Source organism: Malurus melanocephalus, unplaced genomic scaffold (assembly GCF_030028575.1).
Source record: "Malurus melanocephalus ecotype Western Australia unplaced genomic scaffold, MMel_1.1 scaffold_90, whole genome shotgun sequence".
Classification (NCBI taxonomy): Eukaryota; Metazoa; Chordata; class Aves; order Passeriformes; family Maluridae; genus Malurus; species Malurus melanocephalus.
The window spans coordinates 1,890,980-1,916,437 of record NW_026623322.1 but is presented as its reverse complement, the minus strand read 5'-3'; the positions used below and the strand labels follow the sequence as shown (position 1 = coordinate 1,916,437).

The following is a 25,458-nucleotide window of genomic DNA, read 5'->3' as shown; positions in this document are numbered from 1 at the left end:
GTACTGTGGTTAGCTGAGTGAAGAAACTCAAGAAACTCTTGTTTTCTGAAATAAAAGCAAGGCACTCTCCCTTAACACCTGATATATTCCTGAATTCTGCCTAGACAAAGGCATGTTCACACTGAGAGAGCTCTAAGAATAGTAGTAGATTTATTCTGCATTAACTCTTTCTTTTACCACTGTGACAGGTCACCGGTTGTACTCAAGGATGAATCAGTGTATTGAAGTTGACATGAAAGACAATTCCACAGATGATGGGATTTGGGAGAGTATCACAGCTAAGACTATCTATGGAAGACTGGAGGACACAGACTACGTGAAATCTCACACGGGGCTCTGAACCTGCTTCCTCCCACTCACATTCCGYTTTAATAAATAAACCTTGCTCAACAAAAAAGCAATGTTACTGTACTATGCTGATTTGCCTGAAAATCCTTGGTAAGGGCCCACTCGCAGAAAGCTCCTGCAAGCCCTCGTCTGGCTGGTGCTCAGCACCTGGCAGGATTTGTCCCTACATAAAAGTAATTTCTCGAGGGAGCTTGTGTCTTACACAAGGAGACAAAAGCAAATACTTTTTTTTTGGATTTTATGTCTGTATGTTTTTGTATGCGCACATGTGTGTGAGTGTATATATATATATATGTATATATATATATATATATTTAGTATATACAAAAGCAAATTCAGTCAAAATATATTTGTCTTGCTGGTCAGGCTTGTTACAGCAACCTACAAGAAACATTAGCTTCTCTGATATTTAATTATGCTATTATGTTTGCACATAAGCTTAAAAGTCAATACAAAAAGCAATACTTTTCCAAATATTATCTGCAGGTAAACCAGAAATATTAACTATAGTGATTAGAAGTCTGTTTCCCTATTGACACTACTATAAATCTTGATATAAGAATAATTTTTTCATAAAAGCACATCCAAACATAGTAAGTGATAAAATACCAGATTACTATTTGAAAACCATACAGTGACTCGATATCTGGGTTATCCTTTGCAGCAATTAGGCAATTCATTTGGCATCTGTTTGATTGTATAATTTAATTTCCATATAAACAGCATAGTTTAAAAAAAGACAAAAGCTAGAATGTTTAAAGCTAACAAAAGATACAGTGACATCAGGTTGACATTCAAAAATTTCTTTAGCAAAATGACCAACAAAATTTTGACTTAATACAGTGCATATAAAGTTTTTTAGAACTGAACTTCTTAAATATTATTTGAATTTAGCAAAACATGAGCAAGATTTTAATATCAAAGTGCTAAACAGTACTGCCTTAGAAGTCACTGCAAATAAACTGTAAAATAACTCTGCTTGTGATTTGACAGATATTTTATATACAAATGGTTAATAAAAAGACACGCGCRCACACACACACGCACACAAAATATATGTATATACATATATATACATACACATTATATATATGTATATAGTTTTCCAAMTGGTGTATCTGAGTCAGTGTGAACACCCCATTTTAGTTATCGTGTGTAACAGGGCTCCCATGAGCTGGCAGTCATTGCAATAAATACAGGCAAAGCCATTACAATATACCATGCATACAAACATTTATACAAATAAAGACACTATGCAACAAATTATCTCATATTAATATGGCATCAACAGTATAAACATACAAAAAGGAGTACGAACACGGAATGTTTAAACGCAGCCCACTATATCCTTCCTAGCACTTACATTCATACTATTTTACAAGACTTGCTTGTTCTTGAAAACCATCTTCTGTCTGTTTACTAACTAGTCGYTTGTGTTAGAAGTCTAGAAATGAACTATCCCTGATACTGACCCTGTATGCTCCAATCACTACTTACTCGGGTTTCCTTAGCTAAGGAACAACTGAGCCACAATTGCTCCCGTGTCTTCCACATACATTTGTCAATAAGTCACGCTACATGGAATCAAGTTTGGAAAACTCTGTCAGGTAAGTTAGTGCATGTAATTTTCTCACTTGATTTCTTCCGTTTGTTTTCTTAGTAAAATAAATTAGTTAATAAACGAGACTTAGTAAGACAGCACTTTTAAAAAATTGCACTTGAACATGGGAGCTAACAGCCATTGTCATTTTGCTATATTTGATTTGTATGAAATGTTTAATTGAATGTACTTTGCTAAAAAAGTGAATTTTTGTTTAGATTGTGCTGATGTATGTGCCCTTGATGCAGGAAGTATGCTAAAGGTATCCTCACAAAACACATACTACCCTGGCAAACAACTATTTGCTGTCCTTGTTTTCAAACACAGCTTCTACAATTTTACTCCTCATAGACCATGAGGAGTTTAACAACAGATTTAAAACAGTCATGTTAACCTTTTACTGCTGCTGGGATAGCATTGTCCAAAAGTGCCATATTAGCCATTTAAAAAACCCAAATCACACAAAAGAAAACAAAGAACACAACCCCAAACCAGTAAGCCAGTAAGTTTCAGGCCTCAGGTTGTAAGGACAAAGCGCCAGAAAAGACCTCATGTTAGACTCGGAGCGGCTTTTCTGTTAAGTGAGGGCAGAAATGTTAGCTGTAAGTCACGATCCATTTGCCTGCTCTGGTGGGCGTTTGCCTCTCAGGAGGGTGGTTTGACTCAGAAGGGTAAGGTGTCCAGAAACAGCTTGTCGATGATGGAAGGGGCTGGCACCAAATCTTCCAGTTTCAGGTAAAAGATGCGCTGCAGTCCCAGTGTGCAGAGAGAACGCAAGTCAGCCAGAACACCCAGTACCTTCGGCTCTGCGGACTCAAGCGGTTGTCCTTTGTTTTGGCAACTGAAAGTTAAGTGATCTTTCAAACTGCTTGTGATCTTGTTGCATAGCTCTTCCACTTTCTTTGGTTCTTTTAATCCATGTCGTTCTGCAAAGCCAGAGGAAAAAACACGTCAGCGTTCCTGTCTCAAATGGAGAGAACGCATTTTCTTAGGCATAACCTCAGGTCCATWCTCAGCGCAAAAAGTGCTTTGAAAGTGTAGATTTTTCAGAACAGCTGGGGTTATATGGTGTCAGTTAACCTTTCTGCCACACAAAATAAGAGAGGGCAAGCGCTCTTTTCTCTTTATCTGCTAAACAGGCAACAGAGATGTTCAGTTATGACTGAAATTCTGGTACAAGGAATCCAAGCATCCTGCATATCTGACATAATTTTCATGATATGAGACAGAATTAATTGGGTGATTTTCTAGCAAAACTATCACAGGAGGTGTTTTGGAGATTTCCGTGCTTCCCCACCAGTTGTGAATGCTCAATAACTATGGCAACCATTATTTATTCAGTGAATTCAAGTGGCGATCAATATCCTTAGCTAGCTCCATCAGCGCCCAGCCTAGAATTCCACCAGGAATTTGCAGTCACTCTTATAAGAAACTAAAGGCACCTTACTACCCTTTGTTATTTTGATCAGCTTCTGCTTTTTAGTTTATTCATCTTTAAAAGCTCYAAGATAAAAGGAGCCTGGAAGTTAACTATTTTTCTTTGAGTGAGCAATGCCTGAACAGCTGCTATGTTATCCATGACAAAAACCTCGGCACTACTAAAAGAAAGGGGAGCTGGGGTTTGTTCCCCTTCAAATACCTTTTTAAAATATTACAATGATGTTAAATAYATTCACAGTTCTTTAAGCACAAGTAGAATAAATCAGATTCATGATTCATTAAAATCAGAGGAAAGAATTCAGTGTTGTTTGCTATCAAGGCTTAGTGGATGAACTAAAACAACAGAACAAAAAAAAATTCAGAACAAAAATCTCAAATTTGTGGTGTTTTGATTTGCCTCTGACTTTGAAATACAGAGGTAAGAACTGGCTTCATAATAATTTACACGTGAAATAGATTCATGCCAGACAAGGTAATAATAAAAAAAGAAGGTTATTATAAGTTAAATCAATTAAACATATAAAACAATRGATAAGGAGTAATTGTGGCAGTTCTTGTGTCTGATGCTTTAGAGGTCATTTCATTCCCTGGCCCTCTCTCCCATCACTGGCAGCCAGCAGTCACATTATGCCCACTGTCCCCAGGTCTTGTTCCTCCATGCCAGGAGGAGCAAGCAATAGACATGACCTCTGTCTGTCCCCAATGAACAGCAGAAAGAGAACCGTTCTCTTTACTTCCAGAAGAAGGAGCAATGCCCGCACCAGACGCAGAGGTGCCTTGCCCAGGCCTGKGTAGAAACTCCTTGCTGCCTTCCCTCACCACCTGTTTTGGCTTAGATGCTCTTTACAAACCAATAAAACAGACGGGATTCAATGGGGGCAGTCAGAAACGCAAAGGTCTGGTTTTCCACGGATATTCACCCATTTTACACTTCTTTTTTTTTTCTTCCAACTGTATTTACTTAGGCACAGTTAGCTCCTGAATAATACTGGTTTGGGATCAGAATCAGATGTGCARACGTGGACATCTCTGACCAGAAGCTACTGTGCTCTATCATTTAAGTACCATCAATCTGCCTTGTTGTTTCAGAGCAACACTTATCCAACCAGTGACATCTGCTTCAGACATCTTTTTCACCTTGCAGGAATTAAAAAACGTAGGTATTCTAAGTGCCTTGTTTACATTAAAACATGAGAAGTCAATGAATATTTAAAGCCTTTCCAGTAAATGGTGTATAGTGTAATTATGTAAGCCTTAACTATACAGGTCACTGAGAGTAAATACTTAGGCAGATTCTGCCATTAAAAATCTTGGCAGATAAATATTTTATACAGGTTGGAAAAGCTGTAGGGCTTTTTTTTTTTTCTTTTATCACTAGCCTACTGAGAGAATCTTCAGGACATTAAATTAATCTTGCAGTCTTTGAAGAGTTCCCATCTTTTAATCTGTTTTGTTTCCTAGCTGTGTAAGTGAAGATATTTTTATAGATGTAGGGAGCTGGAATACTAGAATGGATCCAAAACCTGACTACAAATTAGCAGAGCACATTTTCAAACCACTGCCTGAGTAGGTGTGTACCTTGATGCAGAGTATGGAAAATTATCTCTAGCTCTAGAGCATGCAGCAACCTTGTTAGCGTTTCCAGCCAGAACTAAATAGCTTGTCTCCCACTAACAAGTTCAGAAGGTTTCATGAAAAAATCATGTCTTTGGTCAATAGCCATGAAATGTACCGATGCAAAACACTACATGTGCAAAGATTATCATATTAGTAGCCTTACTTTGCATAACAAAACCATGGAAATTCAGAATTAAGAGATAGTCTGTCCTTAAGCTGCTTTCTGGTGCTATGATATTAAAGCAGTCCCTGATAAACCAAATTGTCCTCCCCTGTGTGAATTGCCATACAATGGCCTTCTCTACTTGCAAATGTCTGTAAGGGTTAACTCCTCATGCCTGGCACTGCCTCTAGTGTTTTCACTGTTAAATTCCTAAAGCATCCATAGAAAGTCAAAGCCATCAGTGTGGAAGAGCTTCTTCTAGGGAAGAACACTGCATGCACCAGCACTGCCACTGCAGTCTTTGGTGTTAGAACACAACTACCTTTTGAAGAACACACTCATCTAAGCCCCTCTCCTTGGTAGACTTGAGGAGTCTAGGGACTAATTTGCTCAAAGATTTAGATTTAACAGGGTTCAAATAATAGGAAGCACATTTTCTTGTCCTTTTCACATGCCCTGTCCTGTTGGCACAAAGAAAGACCCCCAGTCTTTCCTACACAACGTTGAGAGAGCAGCACAAGGCCCCCGTGRTAAGTGCATGCAGTGGCACTGAAGCCAAGGGCCTCTAATCATTTGCTGTTGTCCACAGAATGTTCTTATCCACATGGGAAYGATAAGGCCAAGATTTATCCCAAGAACTACAGCTGGTCAAAACTCATAGATTTTCTCTAACTGATTGAGGAGATGTGTAAATATTATCATAGTCAGACTTTCTTATAATGACAAAAGCACATATAAAGTGAATATAGGATTTCCCAGCCTGTAACAAACCAAAATAATGTTTTAGGATATCATTGATTTTTGCAAGAAAAATGGTGATTTATGGCAAAGATGCTGTCAAAATGACTCATGAAAAGTCTTGCCTCTAAAGCTCTGCAAACTTATGAAATAAATCATTAGCTCATCCCAGTACAATGAACAGCAAGATTTTTACAYCTTTCTCCTTTTCCTGGGAAGCTGAATGTGATTTTGTGCTATCATTACACTGACCAACAAAAATTCAACAAGAAGAAAGCAAAGAAATCCATCACCAGCTGTGCTAGTCCCTCTTTCCCTAACCTCTGACCCGAGGTAGATTGTGCCATGGTCAGGCAGACTGAGCACTACCTTCACAGAAAAYGCCTCTCAGAGAGTGCGAGTACTTCAAAGACCTGAAGTACCTCAGAGACCCTGGGGTCTGCACTCTGTGTCACAGGAGATCCCTTTTAGTCTTAATTCATTCTGAAGTGTCAGTCTGACCAGAAACGCAGTGGATGAACACTGCAGACTTAAAATAGATCTCTTGATTGTCTCGGTTTCAATGCWGTTATGTGATTTTCTCTTCCCCCTTCGCATTCCTCTTCCCCTTCTATAACTCAAATAAGCACAAGGCTCCTACAGCTACCTGCCTACAGCTTTCTGGCTGTCTCATGCACACACTGTTACATGGGAGCATTGCAACTCGGCAGATTCAAGAGTCTCTGTTCATGTTGCAATCTGGCCCATACTTAYACTGCCTTACTCTCAGATACTTCACAAGAGTGCCCAACCTTGGTGCACAGACTTCTCAAACTCCTCCTAATATCATGGGAAGGGTGGGAATTTTTAGATTATTACAATTTCTGGAGGGGCCCTGTATTCTCCATCAGCTGTGCAAGGTACCTAAAGTCAGATGAACTGAGTGACCACACTGAACACCACAGTCTGCTCCCTCCTTTGACAAAACCTCAATAGAACACGGAGACTGCACGGAGACTGTTGCAGAGTTCTTGCCTCAACAAAGAAGTGGGAGTGAAAAAGGAGGAGTGAGTACTTTACTTTGACGCTGACAGTATTTCCCTCAGCRAAGTGGCGGGGGAAAGGCAGACAATGCAATCTGGAGGGGTTTTTTTTATAACTAGCTCTCCTACACTCCTCCAGTCTGCCACCTGCTTGTATGTAGACCCAGCACACAAAGCACCCACTCCAGAGGATATCCTGGCAAGGGGACTGAAGGATATCTGCTGCTGAAGACTAGGTAAGTCTCCCTTCTATAGGAAGATTGAACAAACTCATATCAGAAGGAACTGCAGCAGTCAGACTCTTTTCAGCCAGAGTGGTCTGATTACTACTTCGTGCTATGACTGATGGTGCTACAAATTGTGTTTGTAAACTGGAACGGAAAGCCCRACAGCAGGAAGACAAACACAAACTTGTAATTAATTGTAACCTCACAATATTCTTCAGTGGTCTGGTGCCAGTCTAACCAAGCATTAGGAGTGTGAATAAGCCCAGTATATACAGTGGTTCTGGGCTGGTCTGTAACACACTTAAAATAAAACACACGCTGAAAGAGTTTGGCTGAATAAGGGCTAGAATGCTCTGTACTCGGCAGCATCCCACTGWGAGTGTCAAGTGGGCAAAACAATGGCTTGATGTGGATAGAGAAAGGAAGGGCATAAAGAAAAGTTAGTCAATAAGGAGAAAGAGAGAGGAAGAAAATGCTAGCACTTCTAGAGCAGGCAGAAATTCGAGGCTAAATCAGAATGTGCCCYTGAGATGATCTGCATGGGACTCTCTGTCTTTTTATTTTCACCCTGTTAGGAAAAAGCTGTAAAACAGAGCATTAGGAATGGTCATTTGGGTAGTCAAGGAAGCATTTTCAAGCACAAGCTGAGTTAATACCTAGTCTACTCTGCAAAGCTTCATCTTCAAAACTATCCAGTCCATCATGCAGTGGTTGTTCTAGGAACACTTGTGCTCCATGAACACACTAAACTGATGGAAATAGTCTGTGTGGAACTAACAACAGAACTTGTCCCAAGATGACCAGCATTTCCTTTCCATGTTGGCACTCTTCTTTAGCCCATTAAATCCTATCTACCAACAGAATATCCAAAGAAGARGAACATGACAGGCCTAATTTTGCTACTTTCATAGGCATGTGAGGTGAGTATYATGTGCTGTTCCCTACCTACCTTCTTCTGGGTGATGCTTAGAGCAACACTTATGTGCTGTAGAGGAASTTGTGTCCAGCCTTTCTAAACCAACCAAAGGAAGTAAAAAAAGAGAAGAGAGASAGAGAGAGGAAGATCCTAAAGGAGCATCTTACAGTAAAGAGATATGTTTTAGCACATGTGTTTTAGTGTTCAAAGTTAACTGTTTGCAAGCCTGCACAATAAACCAGATGTCACTTCTTTCATTCTGGGTGCTTTTTAAAGTTTTATCTAAAAGGACTTCAAAATTCATCAGCAATCTAACATGATGCTTTTCCTTCTAGGCAACATACCACAGATTTTCAGGAAACATAAAATAAATAGGAAAAGCCCAAATATATGGACTTCCTAATGGCATATATAATGCAAAACACTGTACCTTTAGTTTTATTCAAAGCAAGCAATGTAGTGWACTAGTGAGTACTGTGATACTCAATAGATCTCTTGTCATGCTCTTCACAATTACTAAAAAGAACAAATGACCCTACATGCCTATAGCCTTGCACTCTATGCTGTCATCTGCAGCTGTGTTTGGGATAGGACATCGAGTTTTGCCRCTCCAAACAAGTCAGCAGGGTTAGYTGAAGGTCACTGGAACTACTGGGGCTTTTACTGGGGAGATGATTTGATATCCCAAAATGAAAGCTCAGCCTTCAGTGTATCTTGGGACACTGGGACCAGTGGAATGTCTTTTAGTCTCCAACACTGAATTTTACATTTATTCCCTCTTCCTTCACTGGAAGACAGGTGTTAGTTTTCCCTGTCACTCTTGAGGAACACAAAGAGAATATGTGTCAGAGAGTACTGACTCCTCTTACCTTTCTCCCTCAGCAAAACTGCCAAAGACTAGCAAGCAAGAGGGTTTGTTTTCTAAGAGCACATCTGTTTTTGGGCTAAGGACAGGACTCATGAAATCAAGAAAAATTAACACGTCATTATTCACAGAAGAAGTATTTTGTTTCCTGGAAAGACAATTTGATGCTACCTAAGGTGCTGTGTAGTATTAAAACAGGCTATTACTACTATAGATCACAGGGTTGTTGTCTTTTCCTTTTTTTTGGTTAAGCCATCAAGTCATGAGGAATTTGCATAATAATCAAGAAAATTTTGCTCAAGGCAGCAATCTGGTTTTGCAGTGTTGCTATAAAGGCAAAATGGATTCACAAGAGCTTTCCTGCTCCTTCTTATCCTGAAGCCTAATGGCATGGATATCCACCTGGAGCATGGGACAACCACAGTCAGATTCCCTTCCTGTTTAAATCAGACCAGGGATAGGGCCTTGGGCGTCTCTCTCACCACCAGCTTGTCTGCCAATCATCAGACACAACAGCCATTCTGCAGCCCATGAAATATATCAAGCTGTCTCAAGACAAAACACAGTGGTACTCAATAGTTGGACATCCTATGCTTCTGGGAAATGTTGCTTTCCCTTGGTCTGGCTCACAAAAAGGGCTCGAAGYAGGATTTGCCTCCAACAGTCCATTACAGGAGAAAAGGGTGCCTTCCCTGGAGGACAAGAATGGCACAACTCATCTAAATCTAAGCCAAGCCTCAAAACAATGCTTAAAAATAGTCCACATTTCAGACTTCTTCAGGTTTCATATTTTCATATTTTCTCTTACTATTTTTTCTCTTTTGGTGTGACTAGCAGAAAACCAGCACGTGGCTTGTCATACTCAAACTGCAGGCAGGGGACAAGAACCCATTTCTTGTGGGATGCCACTTTAGAGGCAAATCTCAAGGTTTTCTGATACAAAATTTCAATACACTAGCTAGAATCAACTGATTTCCTCTTACAGATTTTATTTTTAATTTTGTTCATCATTATACAATGCTATGCGTTTTCAGGTGACCAAATTTCTGGCTGAGTCCMTGAGTTAGCTAACTGCCCTTGGACATCTGAAACCTGTGACTGTAAGTCATTAGAGCTTTGGTCTAATTTAGATCACATGAAAATACACGCTGTCCTTATGACAAAATCAGCAGAGATATAACAGCCTCGTGAAATAAAAGAATAAGCAGAAAACAACATTGATTTTGAACACCATCACGCGCAGGTGAGAAACTCAAGAGAAGCTTGACAAACAGAGAAAATCTTCAAGCTTCTATGTACAAAAACTGTCTCCTTTTAAAGGCAAAAATTGCTTCAATTTTCTTAGAAACTTTGGGAAGACCAGCACACTATAGCAAAGTCTTGGAAGGGTTATGATCAAGGAAAGGAAGAAGTGTGGGGTGCATCCAATGAAAATCTATTTCTAATTATCCTAAAGTGAACTGAGCCAGTCACTGGACAACTTTGACTCCTTATGTAAGGGCAAGCAAGCAGTGCTTAATTGAACAAATTACCAAGTTAAAACAGGGCATGGGTTTGTAAGGACAATAAATTTGCTTCCTATACATTAGCTTTTGCTACATTCAGTTAGCTTGCTGGGAATCCTGTTAATCAACCCACAAACCCTCAGTCTCCAGGAAGATAATCAAGAACACACCACCTATGTCTACCTATAAAAGACGTATCTTACATACAGCAAATAATCTAAATCATTTATATGTGCTACACGTATATGAGCATATATGCCTGTGTGCAAACGTACACAGGGACAGCACCTGTCCCTGATTTAGAGATATCTAAATTCATGTACATACATAAATACATGAGGTATGTATGTACGTATGCATGCACATACACATATATGTATGTATTTATAATACATATATGTAAGCAGGTGTGAACATAGGCCAGTGGATGTTTCTATGAAAAAGAAAAAAAATAAATTGGGAATGTTCTTTCTGACTTTAACATACCACTCATTTCGGAAATTATTTTATACAGAGTAAAGCAGCTCTAACGAGTTATCCTGGTCTTAAATGTTTTACCAAAAAAAACAGTATCTGAACCTTAAAGTACCCTTTCCAACTGCAACTGAAATGAACTGAAATTAATAAAAAGCCAGAAAATGCTTAAGAAACCAAGGGCTACATATAAACATGGTACACTAAATAATACATAATACATGGTACACTAAACCTTCATCAAAATGCAGGAAGTGGACCATGCAAACTCTGAAGCCAAAATCTTGGCCCACAAACGTCAGCAGGAATTAGCCAATTTTAGTTTTTATATCAGTCACYGAGCATTTTCTCTCAGTTTTGCCCTGACATCATCTTGTCCTGGGTGAAATGAAGACTACAGCTGGTACTGGAGGCCACTGCCTGCAAAGTAGTGGATGCCTGAAACGCAGAAGGAAATCRATATCTATCCCAGTGGAGCTTATAGCATCCCTGAGAAGATCCAGCTCAGGGCACACTGAATCCCTGTCTCACACTGATGACACAGTTGCTCTGTTAAATTACCAGTTTTTGTGATAAAAGTGTGAAGCTCTCGTGGAGATGACTTCTGCTCCAAATTCTGTTGTATGGCTGTCAGACACCCTATCTCCCAAATTCTCCTGCTGCCATCCACCATGACTCTTCTATTACAAGATGCCCAAGGTATGCAGTGGCTTTATTGTTTCAGGAATGCAAAAATGACACTTTGAAAGGTTATGTTCCCCTGTTTTGTACTTACTGGGCAGATTTGGCAGATTCTGACATTAGTTTCCTGCTGTTCACCCCAGCAGGCAGAAGGGGTCATATGGTCACATGCACACCCAAAAGCTTTTGTACAACTGCAGAATGTGACTCTTTTTCTCATTACTCTCTGATTTTCCTCTCTCAGAAAAGCAGTACATGGAATACCTAGGCTAGCCTGGCTACCAAAAGCAGCCTGCCTGCCCTCATGAAGTCCTCCTTCTGCTCTAGCTATCTTGCTGAGAGATGAGCTTTACTAGCTGTACAGCTTCTAGCTCTCAAGCTGCCTTGATATTAGTATTCCTACACAGAAGATCTAGCTCTGRTGATTTCATTAAGCTTTTCTTGGACTTCAGCAAGTATCTTGAATATTTTTGTAGGAGCTACACAATTTGTTTGGAAACAGTTTGCTTTTTACAGACTATTCCAAGAAAACAATAAAGCCGCAAAGAAATAGTTAATTACACGTTAATAGGGGTGTCTGATAGCCTAATGTTAATTCACAATTTCAATATGGTCATGCCASTGCTTAAAAATCATAATCACTTTACCCTGAACATGGCTAAATTAACTGAAATGCTTGAACCTACAATAAAGCACAACATTAGASTCTGAAGCTTTCTATTAACAAAGGAGCACTTACCTGTAATCATAGTTAGAGCTGATAGACTTGCTAAGGCTGGGATATCAAGGTTAAGGCTCTTTAAGTTTAAGGAAAAGTCTTTAATAGAGTCGAGCCACTCCCCAAATCCTCGAAGGCACTGAAGTCTATGAAGCACGAGTCCATTGCAGAATACAAACTTATCCTCAGCAGTATCAGACCTCAAATAAAAACAATTGAAAAAATTACAAATGCATCTTCTACTTTACAGCAAAGTGCATAACCAGTATTGAAGYGTCTGTCATTTAAAATCCAAGGCATATTATCCTGAGACATATGTGGGCATTCACGTTTGACAATATGTTTCTCCCTTGGGGCCAAAGTACAACAAACAAGCTTCTATGATTGCTTACTTGGTAGAGTTATAAGCCTGAGGTTAGCTGTAGCATGTGGTGTAGACTGTCTAATTAGTCAAGATTTTGGTCCTGCCCAAAGGCATAAACAGAGAAGACATTTTGCATTAAATACTGTATGTTTGAATCAAAGGAATACTAAGCAAGTGCATTTTGAAATGCAAAACTAATAAAAAGATAGATTCTGCAACTCTCAGCATTTGCTTAGTATCATCTGCATTTTTCAGATTGTAAAAATTGGTGAGGAGAAAACAATGGAAAACGCATGCAATAATGCAGCACAATAAGATAAAAGCACAAACTCTTTTGTACGAAAACCTGTTTGTAAGAGAGAAATCACAGCCAACCTCTCATCTTCTTCCCCTCCCCATTGCCAATATCTTTGTTAAATAAAAACACATGCAAAGGTCATTTTCAACCTAAATAAACAATGGCATAATTGAAATCACCAGCCTGCATTTTTGCCAGTTCCTGAAAGTGGGTTTGCTAAAGTGTCTTAACTAGTGCTAGACTGACAAATAGCATCTCACTCTATTCAATGACTTGGTATTAAGAAGAAAAACAATCTGAACAAAATTTTAAATCTTCTTCATCCCTTTCAGAAACAGGTGACAAAGGGAAAAGAAAAAAACTTTCATACTTAGAGTGCTTTTCTATATTTCACACTTATGAGCATGGAGCAATCTTGCTCAAATAGTACCCGAGGATAAATTTTGATTACCATGTAGGAAGAAGATGGGATAGATCAAATAAAAGACACACATTTGTGAGACCTATGGTCTCTTTTAAAATCACCTTCTTGGTTTTTCCAGCAGTGTAAAACAAATTAAATACCATATCCTTTTATGCAGACATTCCTGCTTATTTTGTAGAAATTTTTTTTGTACAATCATCGACGTCATTCAAAGATAGTGCCATATTTATTCCTTTAAAATATTCAGATGGATGATTTTTCACATCATCTTAWGAGAAAACGAAATAAATAATTACCTGATGGAGAGTCTTAGTACAAACAGCTCCAAAAAAGCTGATTCTATGAGTAATGTCTGATCTTCTTTTGGGAGGTCAGTAAATCCTGGGATTTTTTCTGCCCAGCCTCTAGTTATGTCAATGGAGGCAGTCAGAAGATTATAGAATTGTTGTACATGTTCTGCATCTGTGCCTGCAGCAGCCTGATCAGTGGAACAGTACTAAAATGAAAGCCACAGAAAGCAAGGTTATATGCATTTAAGGGCATTCTGTGAAACAWACAGCATTATTTGCCCGACAACATTTCCTTCTGTGGCAAAGCTGGTATTATTAACAAAGACATAAAAGGTAGGTCTACATCTATCTACTTATTTGGCTACCTACAGGCATTTTGCTATTCAGATAGATAAAACAAAAATATTTCCATAWGTATAGAAGTAATTTCAAATTTATAACCAAAACATAATATCATGTTTTACAAGTACCTATATGCTATTTGTGAACAGAAATAGAAACCTGGTGTTTAGGATAATTTGCATCATACTATATGAGGAACATTATTTGGCTTACTACAATGAAACACTTCTCCCATTGATGAATTTGTCTCAATATGTCGGAAATGCAGATTTCTTCCAAAACCTCACAAAGTGCATTTTATCTGACAGTGATAGAGACACATAAGATAAATCACGCTTTATCTGACACATGCAGCATTGCTTCATTTGAATACAGAATTGGTTCAAAGTAAACCAGCTGCCCCATATCACCTTTTATCCTTCAAATTGAAGCATTTGAGGTWCAGCAGAACCCATTATCCTGCTTATGCAGCCATAACTCTTCCAGGCAACTATTTGACAGTCTCAGCTTGCTCAGCTTYCCTGTGACCCTCTGACAGCTGCCTCCCCACTATCTCCTACTTCGTCACCAGTGGATCCCTGTCACTCCTTTGACACTGCTCTCTCTCTCTCAGCAGAAAATACAACAGGAGCTTTTGTGGCTTAGTCCARTTCTATGCTTGGAAAGCGCTGCTGGTTTTCTGAGCAGGTACTGAATAGTGTGGCATTYATTGTAATAACATCCTCACCATCAGACATCTGCTGGGTTATTTCTGGGAGAGACTTCATACCCACTTCATCTCTCCTAGACTCAGCCAAAGAAAGGCTGAGGTATAGTCTCCATGGCTAAAAGAAGTGTGCACACCCTTTGGAAACAACCTCCCTATGTAGCTAGGGCTTGAGTTTATCAGCCCAAAGGCCACCCTAGCAACTCTCAAACCCAGAGTGGAAGCAGAGTAATCCACAACTCTTTCCTGATCAGTAACAGTGGACTGGCAGCCTGGGAGTACCRTATTACAGCCATGCTACGTGGCTGTGATGTCACCCAAGTTGGCAGGTAAGGGACGGAAGACACAGCCGACGGGAGAATCACAGCAATCCCAGAGACTTCTGCCTGTATGTGGGATCCTGGCACTAGACCTTAGCGACTCTGTTCTGCTTCCCCAACATTAACTGCATGATGTCCCATGGTAAGCTTCAGTTCACATCCCTAATCAGCTTGTGAAACATGTGCAATCCTTGTAAAGCTCATGTGGAGACAAATTCTGCCCCAGCTACTCCAAAGGATCCTGTGATAGTGAGGCAAGGAGAGGCCACAATGCAGAGAAGATGGGGAGCAGCAGCAGAAAAATCTGCGTGCTGCATCATTTATGTGTTCAGACCCACACCCAAATGGAGCAGCTGAGGATGCTCAAGCAGCATGAATCAACTACTCCTGGCACTGGACTGCAGCAAGATGCACYCAGGTAATTAATGGGCAGAAAAAGATCATTTGCTTTTCCAAAGTGACGTGAAGCTGCACAACAAGCCACTACAAGTGTGCATTTTGATTCTGGGAGATGTKCTTTGCTGCACAGGAGCTGACCTATGACTCTTGCTTACTACACAGGGAAACTAAATAGGCTGATGGAAACTCCTGCCTCACCATAGGTATTGCTAAGGCAAGACACACTGTTGATCCTTTGAGCAGTAAAGAGGAAGGAAAAGAAAAYGAAAAGAAAAAAGATACTACCCATTCTGAATGGGTTCATTCTAAATATGAATCATCACAACTCAGCATAATTATACCAGGTGTTAATTTGTTCCCAATATTTATAAAACATTCCTTTGGCAAAAGTAAGGCAAAGTTTTAACATTTTCTAATGGAGCTGGATGCTACATTATGTTGCATAACTGTGAATGCTATGTTGTGGTATACCCCACATTGGGCACTGKATCAAATGCATCTAAAAAAATTGTAACCTGTATTTTTTATTATAGTCTATCCCATGAAAGCAATTTTAGAAGAAAGGTAAAAGATTATAGGGAATTGTGTAATTTTCAGCTGCTGCAACACTAGCTACAAAGAGTTAGCACTTACAAAGAACTGTTAAAATAAAATATTATTTACTTGTAACAGATGTAGGAGGTTATAAGTAACCATAAACAGTATGTATGTTTCCGTTTCACCCACAATTGTGGGTTTTTTCCAAGATTATTTAATGGACAAGAATTGATATTTGACCTAACTTGAGGCCAAGACAGCTGGCAATCCTGCCCTTGGTCAGAAGGCCAAAGGACGGAAGGGCTCCCTCTGATCTGMATTTCTGAACCTGCCCTATGCAGACAGGAGGCAAACCAGGAAAAGACAAAAGACAAAGCACTGCCCCACTCCCTTCCTCAGAGCTCCTTTGGGAATTAAATGAAATCTGACTGTTACTTAAGGAGGGGGTTGCATGTGCAGCAAGCAACATTAACTTGTATGTTATATCTGAAGAGATTTGGAAAGCCTGAGGTTGGGAAGCCCGATAGCACAACTTAGCTCTGCCCTTTGCTTTCATCAGTCCTTCATCAAAGGCTACAGCKGCAAAAGCCTAACAACAACTTCTCAGCACAGAGGAAAGCCTACACTCATTTTTCCAAAAGCCACAATATATGCTTAATTTTGTAGCCAAGGAAGGGGGGGAATTATTGCCTAAATGCTGCTCTCCCCTCTGAAAAGGCAGCATTTCTATCTAAATTGGTGCCTACTCTGCATGAATAAGGATGGCAAGATATAGGGTCTGTTTCTCATCTTACTTCCTTAAAAGCGTAAACTCAGGGAATTGTACCAGCAAGCAGGTGTGACACCAGACTACGGCCCTTGGCAATTGCCTTTTGAAACCAAGTACCTAAATATACCACTGCTGTGGGCTGGTAAGTTAAAACCAGTGCTGAGAGGAAAAGCAGCCATGTTCTGAACAGAACTGTTTCCAATGTCTTGGTGTAAAGTTTTAGCTTATGTAATTTACTTTTGTTTTTGTTTTTTTTCCCTGGGTTACTCTGAGTGTGAGAGGTGTGTGTGTGTGTGTAGGATTTTTGGAGGGAAGGGATACACCTTTCTCTCTGAAACTTTTATCAGTATTTTTAAGACAGTCAAGAAATTACAGCTTGTAAACATGAAGACCATGCTAAACATTAAGGTCGTATCTGCAGAAGCGTCAGGACTGACTCCMAAGCCAGGTTTCCAGACCTGCCTATTTGTGGTGCTCAGCAAAGTCACAGCCTAGTTGAACATGCTGTAAATTAGTCTTTACAGGTACAAGATTATTCTTCATAGGAATATTTTAGCTTTGCACTGTKTTTATGGCATAGTTCATTTAGTTAATCTTGCTTTTTACACAGCATTTGTTTCTGATCTCCYCTAACTTTTCAAAACAAATATAAATGTTTATGAAAAATGTAAGAATCTATTAATTTCTTGTAGAATATTTTTGTCTTTTCAGTACTGCTGGGCATAACAGACTATTATATGTTTTAGTGTAAAGAAAAACTTAGATATTAATATGTTCTAACAGACAATCATACTTAATCTTTTAGCTACCAAGACTAAATTAATTTACTGCCAATCACATGCTCCATGTAATGCCCAACAGAATTGTTCAACAGTTAAATCTATGGRTTGTTTTCATTAAAAGAGAAATAATTACTGCAGAACAAAGAAAAAAGTCAAATGATAATACATTGTTTTTGTTCAGTTTTTTGTAAATGCAAAATAACTTTACATCAATAAATAAATACAAACTATGGCCCCTGGACTAACAGACTCCTGCAATTCTGTGGAACCCAACAGATTTCTATCAATGAGCACAGCTCATCACACACCCTGGTATTTGCAGAATGATCCCTGAGACATTCCGGGTAAGTTAAGGTACACGTAGATATGGCTAATGTACTCTTCCCATAGTAGGTTGTCAGATACTGAGCAGCTAAATTCTTAATAATAACTTGAAAAATTACATGATTTAATACTTACAGATTAGCTTGAAGGAAATATGTTACAGCATACTGTAAATTGCTAAATTATATATATATAAATATAGTAATTTTTAATATCATTACAGTAAATATGCTTTGGGATTAAATGTTACTTAGTAACAAGTGATAAATAGCCAATGGCRTTATTGTCTGAGTACAGCTGCTATTTTTTACAGTCTCAAATTTAACCATATTTCTTTAAGGGGAAAGAATTTGATCTTGCTTTTCCTTAGTTGTAGTTTTTTTTCTTATCCTTATCAACCTGCCTAAAATTGTATTTAACAAGCCATTTCAATGCTGTATTTTAATGACTACAGAACATTTTTTTTTACCTTTCAGAATATTCCATGAATATTTAAATTGTGACTATGATACAGTAAAGAACAAGATTACAAAAATATATAATCTTTGGTAAAGCTTTGCTGAAATGATTTATCATAATTTTGATTTTAAAGTCTTGTTTTAAAAATGTGAGTTTTAGTAAAGGAATATTTGTGCTGGGGTATCCAAAGCCAACCCTRGTCCCACTTTAATAATGGCAAAATCCCTATTGATTTCAACAAGAATGGTCCTATCCATCCAGTGTCACACTCTGCAACCCTTCTATCTGAATATTAGGGAAGTGCTATTAAATTTTAGCTTTCAGAAAATGGAAGTTAAGCTATTTGACATACAAGTACTGCTATTGGTTAATCAATAGAATAATAATTCATTGTATTTTGGCACAGCCTTTTTTGCAAGAAGAATGCTCTATTTATCCATGCATTTTTGCTTCCYCTCAGCCATGGAATAAACTGCAGATTATTTTGTGATTGAGATCCTCACAATTAATAGTTACTAACACTAATRCCTATTGCACTTCCTTTCCTCTCATCGTCCACCTATCACAAAAAGCCAAAATTGGCTGGACCAATTTTTACCCTCATCAAAATTTCACACTTAATTTCATTTTGGCAAACCGGCTGGTAAGGAGAAATGCAGCTTGCAAATCATTTCCATGCAGAAAGCGAATAGGGAAAGAAAGGTGAGACATACTCTTGAATAGTCCAGCTCCCTGGGCGTGGAGTCGGTTAAAGCTCGAACGAGGGCATTCATCATGCTGATGGGAGGAGAGGGYGGGGAGGGCTGAGAGGGTTCTTGCTGTAAGGGGCTCTTTGGTTTGGAAGGCAGCCGACCTCTTCTCCCTTTCAGGCTGTCGGTACGGACAACTAGGTGAAAAAAAATCCCAAGGGAATCAGTTGTGAAGRTACCAGCATACAATGGATCCAAATGAACACCCTGATTTTCTAACGGTGAGCAGCCCCACAAAAATTGGAGCCTTCTCCAGTTTCAGCACATGCTCTTGATGCCTTTGATTGCAAAGGAACACAAATGGCACCAGAAGTGTGTCAGATCTACGATCGTAAGCAGCAATGTAGCTGCTTACCGAGAGCCCCGCTGTGTTCCTTGTGTCCATGCTTTGTTTGCAGCATGTCTGCGTGCCCATGTACGTATGCCCATAACACTCCACTGCTGGAAAAAACCCAGAAYGTGAAACACAGATTTTAGTGTTTCTACTGCCAGTGTCTCTTTTAAATGGCAGAGGCGTTCATTCAAAGTAATTTTAGCCTTCTTGAAGCATTTRAAAAAATACGGTCACACTATATAGGTTATATTATCCATGTCAGTATTTGCAATGGGACTGCTCACACAATATTACTCACACACTTAAATATTTGCAGAATTGGGACTAATGAGTTGATCCTGTTTCCATTTAAATTAATTGCAAATTTACAATCAGCTTATGGGAATGAAATGAGATCCTACGTCAAAATGCACACAAYCCAGTGCAGCCCCCGGTGAGATAACAAGGGGAAGCCAACAGCATTATCGAGCAATGTTCAGGGTTAATAAAGGAGACATTTTGGCCACTGTCAAATTATCCTCTTGTGACCTTGATGTTCTTGAACTCTGGGGTCTATAGTCTAAATATGATAATAGGGGTGAAAAGCAGAAAATCAATACATTATTATATAAATGCACATATTTTGGGTAAGTTATGAATCTCATCACTGTCAAATTTACTGTAGAGGCATCCATGTTCACACATGCACACACACAAACAGATTCATTAAACATAATATTTCAGTTTTCTGGGTTGATAATAGCCAGAGTCCTTACCTTCTTTAACCATGCCGACACTGAGACACTTCTGGAACCGGCAGTATTGGCATCTGTTACGACGTCTCTTGTCCACTGGGCAGTTTTTATTTGCCAGACAAACATATTTTGCATTTTTCTGAACTGTTCTCTGTGAAAATGCAACACAAAAATAGTAAACTGATCGTTTCTTGAGCAACTTAGAACCTGACAAAATGTGTTTTAATTACAACATGAAAAGTGACAGTGCAATTCATATAATTAGATAAAATTAATTTCCTAACACACTAGCCTGCAGGAAAAACAATTTTATTAGTGCTAGCTGCTGACAATGAAAATCATCTAGGATTGTTCTGAAGCAAGTCTCTGGAGACAGGCAACTTTGAATGATAAAATCATATCTGAAATTACCAGGTCATCACATCTACCTTTGGGGATTAGATTATCTCCGCTTTTAATATCCCTTTGGGAACAATTTTCTACTTGGTTCATTCCCTTGATTATTGCTGACCTTATTAAAATAAAATCAAAATGATCTGCAATGTACTTCTCTTGCTATCACTATTGTTAGTCAAATACCACAATAACTGGTTTGGTTAGCCATTAAAATCATCAGGGAGAAAAATAAAAATACCAGAAACCCCCACAAAATATGTTTGGTTAAATACTCAGGGAAAGTTAACCTGACCTGAGGAAAAAAGACAGAATGATGCCACAGTCATGTACATTTAATTAACCCTAAAGTCATGTTGAAAAATACAAAACAAAATTAAAATTTGTAGATATCTGCTAAAGTTTGGAAGAATATAACAAATATTAATGCAAAAGTGTATCATGCTGCCATATTTAAAATCAAAGATACATCAATAAATAACATCCAAAAGGATATTACTAGAAAAGACACCAGGAACAAATTTATCAACAKTCAATATTAAATCTTTCACTACAATTAAATTAATGGATGAATTTTTATTTCACAAGTTATGTTTGTTATCAAAAAACAAGTCTCAATGTGCTAAATATAAGAGACACAGCAAATATTGTTCATTGTGATTTAAAGCAGAAAACAGTTTAATTTTGCAGAATAAGATATTGTTAGAAATCAAATATATGCTGTTGATTTCCACAGGGGTAGGTTTGGGATAAGAAGAGCTGCTATTTCCATGCCCTCTGTGTTCCCTTTTCTAGTTATATTTAAATAACAAATTAGTTTTATAGGAGACATGTATTTTMCCATGTGGTCAAAGGATTATTATTAAGTAACACTGACAGCTCCACCTACAATAAAAAAACGTTKTAAGCCCTCCTCCCAAATATTTTGGGACTGTTTTTGTTCCTGTTTTATCTTTTACTAGAATAGGRGGATGACTGCTATCTTAGCAAGAAGAAATATATCAAATCAATACCAAATGTTTCAAATCTTAAACTTGCTGTCCAGAACCATCCTACCAAAAGTTTATCCCAAACACTTCACTTAAACAAGCTATTTCTGAAATTAATTCTGGAACCTGGACTCAGTCTGCCRAAAGGAAATTACAAAGCACCCAACTCTAAGATCAAAAGAGCATATTCAACTCTTGAAAATACAAGCACCAAGTTTCCACGGAGAAACTGCTGTGTGTAAGTTACTGGTGTTTYTATTCAGCTGCAAAGCTGCCTTCACTGCAGAGCAGGCACCAGGACCCTGTGCAGTGCTTAGTCACTGCTCTGCAGGCAGCTTTCCCCCAGTCAGGACTACCCGGGCTCCTGAGCTCAAGGGTGATGACAAGGCAGCAACCAAATGCARCTTGTAGTGCTAGGGTTTGTCCCATGAGTGAACCAGTTTCTTTCTGGTGCTGACCACCCTGCATTCCTCTTCAGCCATCTGCCCCAGGACAAACAAACGGCACCACTGCCACCCCCTAAAATATTAAGTGGACCTTACAATTCCAGGGTTTCTTTTCTCACCTAAAACCAAAGTATAATTGGAATGGGCGACTGGTAAAACCCAGGCGGAATGTACTCCGGGTGAGCTTCACTACAGAATAAATACAGTTTCTAGCTTAAACTGGGGCGACCCATGTTTCATTGAGAAATGCTGGCAGACCAGAWGTGGTTTGCCCAGAACACTGCCATGGCCTCTTCTCAGCAGAGCATGGCTGATCCTTTTATCCCACGGAGGGCTTTCCTTGGCCTCCTTTAAAAACTTTGTGTGTCCCTCCCACCCTGCTGGGGGGCCTGAGTTTTAACACACGATGGGGTGTTATATGTTTAACACATGATGGGGTGTTAAAACGGGGTCAGGACCRGGAGCATGCGGAGACAGAGGGGGTGGGAATCGAGGTAGGGGCGAGCAGAGAGGGGAGCAAAGCGCAGAGCTCTCACCTTGAAAAAGCCCTTGCAGCCCTCACATGTCCGCACCCCGTAGTGCTGGCAGGCGGCATTATCTCCACAGACAGCGCAGGTGCCTTCCCCGGACGAAGAGCTCCTGCTGGGCGGAGACGGGAGGCCACTGCTGCCRCTCCCGCTGCTCTCCCCCATCAGGCTGGAGGTGGCTGCGTTGAGGCCGAGCGGTGAGAAGGCTAAGGTGGCTGGCCTTTTGGCCAGGTGAAGCCCGTAGGAATGGCCCTCCATGGGAGCCTGGCTGGCGGCGGGCCTGTCGGAGCCCAGGGGCAGGCTCAGCGAGGCGGGGTCGTAGCACATGTGGGCGGCCGCGGGCGGCGTGTGCGGAGGAGAGTGCTTGAAGTGGAAGAGAGGGAAGCGCGGAGGCACGGTCTTCATGGGGCTGGCGTCCATCAGGTGGCCGGGGGGCAGGCAGGTCTGCGTGGGCTGCAGCGGGGGCTCGTCCCACAGGCCCTGGTGAGCAGGGAAGCCGGGTGTGGTGGGCGTAGAGGGTGGAGATTGCTTGAAATACATGGAAGTGCTGGGCATCCCCTCATCTGCGGATGGCGGCAGTGAGGGCTGGTACGGGGACAGCCGGGTGTCTTCCATCTTTATGAGGGGCCTCTGGCCCGACGAGGCAGTTTGCATTTGGTAGAGGCAGGAAGGCTTGAGCTCATAGCTGCCAGAGTAACCCTCCATAAAGGTGCTGAAGCTGGGAAGGGAGGTGGTGGCAGTGGCGGTGATTTCGGTACTGCTCAGGTCCATGGTCAGCTTGGCATAGTCAGGGTTCATGATGTCTGAGCTGTACTCCGAGCCATACGCGTAGGTCTGGGATGCATAATTCGACCCGGGCGGTGAAGGGCTATACTGCGCTTGCACACAGGGCATATCTGCAAGGGCAAAGGGAAAGGTTAACAACAAGCCCGGTACACCGAGGCCGTGGCCCAGGCTCTCAAACTTCTTTCCTAGAAGCTTTCCCACATTTCAGAGCTCAGACCGGCACCCAACTCCCATTCGGACATTTAAATTAGCCTTGAGCCTTTTGCTTTCAACAAGAAATATGCATCAGGGACCAACTTAACATTTGGTATTATGGAGCCTGCCCATAAGTCAAGGGAGAAATTCACATTTATACCAGTGACAGTGAGAGAAGAATCCATCTCRAGCTGCCCTACATCTGCTGCTTAATATACATAGGTGTCAATGAGAATTAGATAAGCAGAATGAGAACAGTTTATGACTCTAAATCTRTCTCTGTATGCATGCAATCATGCCGTAAAACTTTCATGAAGCATAAAYRAGATTATCAAATGCATAATATTAAAAATTATATTTATTTTAAAAGGAGCAGCATCTGCAGTACATGTCAGAGTAATTACTCAAATCACAAGGTTTGCTACTCAGGGCTTGCAAACATCAATTCTGCTTGCTCAACTCTGGACCTTTAAAGAATATTTCTGATCAGCTAACCATTTAAGGTTTCTGTCTCATTATTGATTTTAAGGCTTATTTCTGGTAGAATGTTCTCCTTAAAAAAAGTGGAGGCTGCAACATACTCCTAAATTTGCAAAAATGTASGATAAAAAATATGTGGTATTTCTGTTTTTATGGGAAAGCAAGGTTGAGGCCAGTAATACAGCKGGTTTTATTCATTAGTCATAAAACTTAATGCAGTTCACTGATAGCTGGGATGGTTGAAGCAACACAGTGCCTGGCTAAAAGATCTGATTGCTATTTTCTTTTACATTTCCTACTAGCCTGCCATGTAGTTTGCTGGTCACAGGAAATAATAGACCCAATTCTGCAATTCATTGAGGTTTGCCTGACTAAACACTGTGAAATTCTAGYCCAATATTTGCAACTTGAACTAAAAGTGTATGGTGTATTTTGGTTCCACAGCAGAGGAAGAAAATGTATCAATTAGTATAAATTTTCTCATAAAGAGAAAAGTAAATATGGATAAAATGTATATCAAAATTAAGTGCAGTTCATCTCTTCTTAATCATGGTAATTTATATTCAGAAGCACTTGAGAAATAATTCATGCTAAAAAAAAAACAAAACTGCCTTGAAAATAATGAGGTTTTTCTCATTATTTTAAGAACTCTTTTCACTTACAATTTTAAAATACTCACTCCTGGCATGCAGGAATCCAAATAATTTGTGTTAAATCAACTTTTAATTCTTTCCTGCCTACTTTGCAGATAAACATATTTAAACTAAGCACCAAATTTGAATTATCACGCTGTCACAAACCATTCAGATCTTTCTTCTTCTCAAGAAAACATGAAAAACTGAGAAAAAAAAATGCTGTTTCTTTAAATTAAGAACCTTCCYGCTCTTAAATCCAAAAGCTTGAAGAAAAAAGCAGGACAACCCGCCTCCAAGCCTTGCCTCCCAATGTTATTTATGTATTATTCTACTGTTCGCTTTTTTTCCTATCAATTTCTGCCCATGCCATTCCACGCACACACATTTCCTGGCAAGTCATATCACTATCACTTGTTAGTTTAAGGACTGACTGTTAAAACATAGTGATCAGTGCTTAATCAAGTAAAAAGGRAAAAAATTCTTTCCACACACCTCCACTGAGAACTGACAGAACACAACAGAGTGAGTGGACAGATAATGTCACAAGTGGTCGTGTTGATACACAGCTCTATGATGGTAAAAAGCTTTTTTGCTAACTCAGAAAATAAGCAGGAGTTCGAGGGAATAGATAATAATGCCTTTTTTTTCTGCATTTTTCTGAGCATAACAGARTTATGTCACTGAATTCTGTGCATAAGTGAACTAGAAAAATAGAAGTCTAAAATAACTCTGAYCGGACGACTGAAAAAATATCCCTAACCCTAAGGTCTGGTCTCTCCTGGCTCTGTGGGACTCCTCCTACCTTGCCTTTTGCCAGCGCACTTGTCTAATTCTAACCCCTACTTTTCCACTTAGGGCACCA

The 25,458-nt window shown here is 39.7% G+C and overlaps 1 protein-coding gene across 1 annotated transcript in view; it reads right to left on the bottom strand.

Annotated features, from left to right (window-relative positions):
• Nucleotides 1-6: 6 nt before the first annotated feature.
• Nucleotides 7-25,458, bottom strand: part of NR4A3 (nuclear receptor subfamily 4 group A member 3) — a 29,077-nt gene continuing 3,625 nt past the window's right edge. Inside the window, exons 3-8 of the mRNA XM_057368341.1 lie at nucleotides 22,510-23,396; nucleotides 20,167-20,296; nucleotides 19,042-19,214; nucleotides 13,697-13,896; nucleotides 12,336-12,514; nucleotides 7-2,874 (exon numbers count right to left, since the gene is read on the bottom strand). Coding sequence (XP_057224324.1) covers nucleotides 2,612-2,874; nucleotides 12,336-12,514; nucleotides 13,697-13,896; nucleotides 19,042-19,214; nucleotides 20,167-20,296; nucleotides 22,510-23,394 — 1,830 coding nt within the window. The 5' untranslated portion in view covers nucleotides 23,395-23,396 and the 3' untranslated portion in view covers nucleotides 7-2,611. The remainder of the gene's footprint in view (nucleotides 2,875-12,335; nucleotides 12,515-13,696; nucleotides 13,897-19,041; nucleotides 19,215-20,166; nucleotides 20,297-22,509; nucleotides 23,397-25,458) is intronic.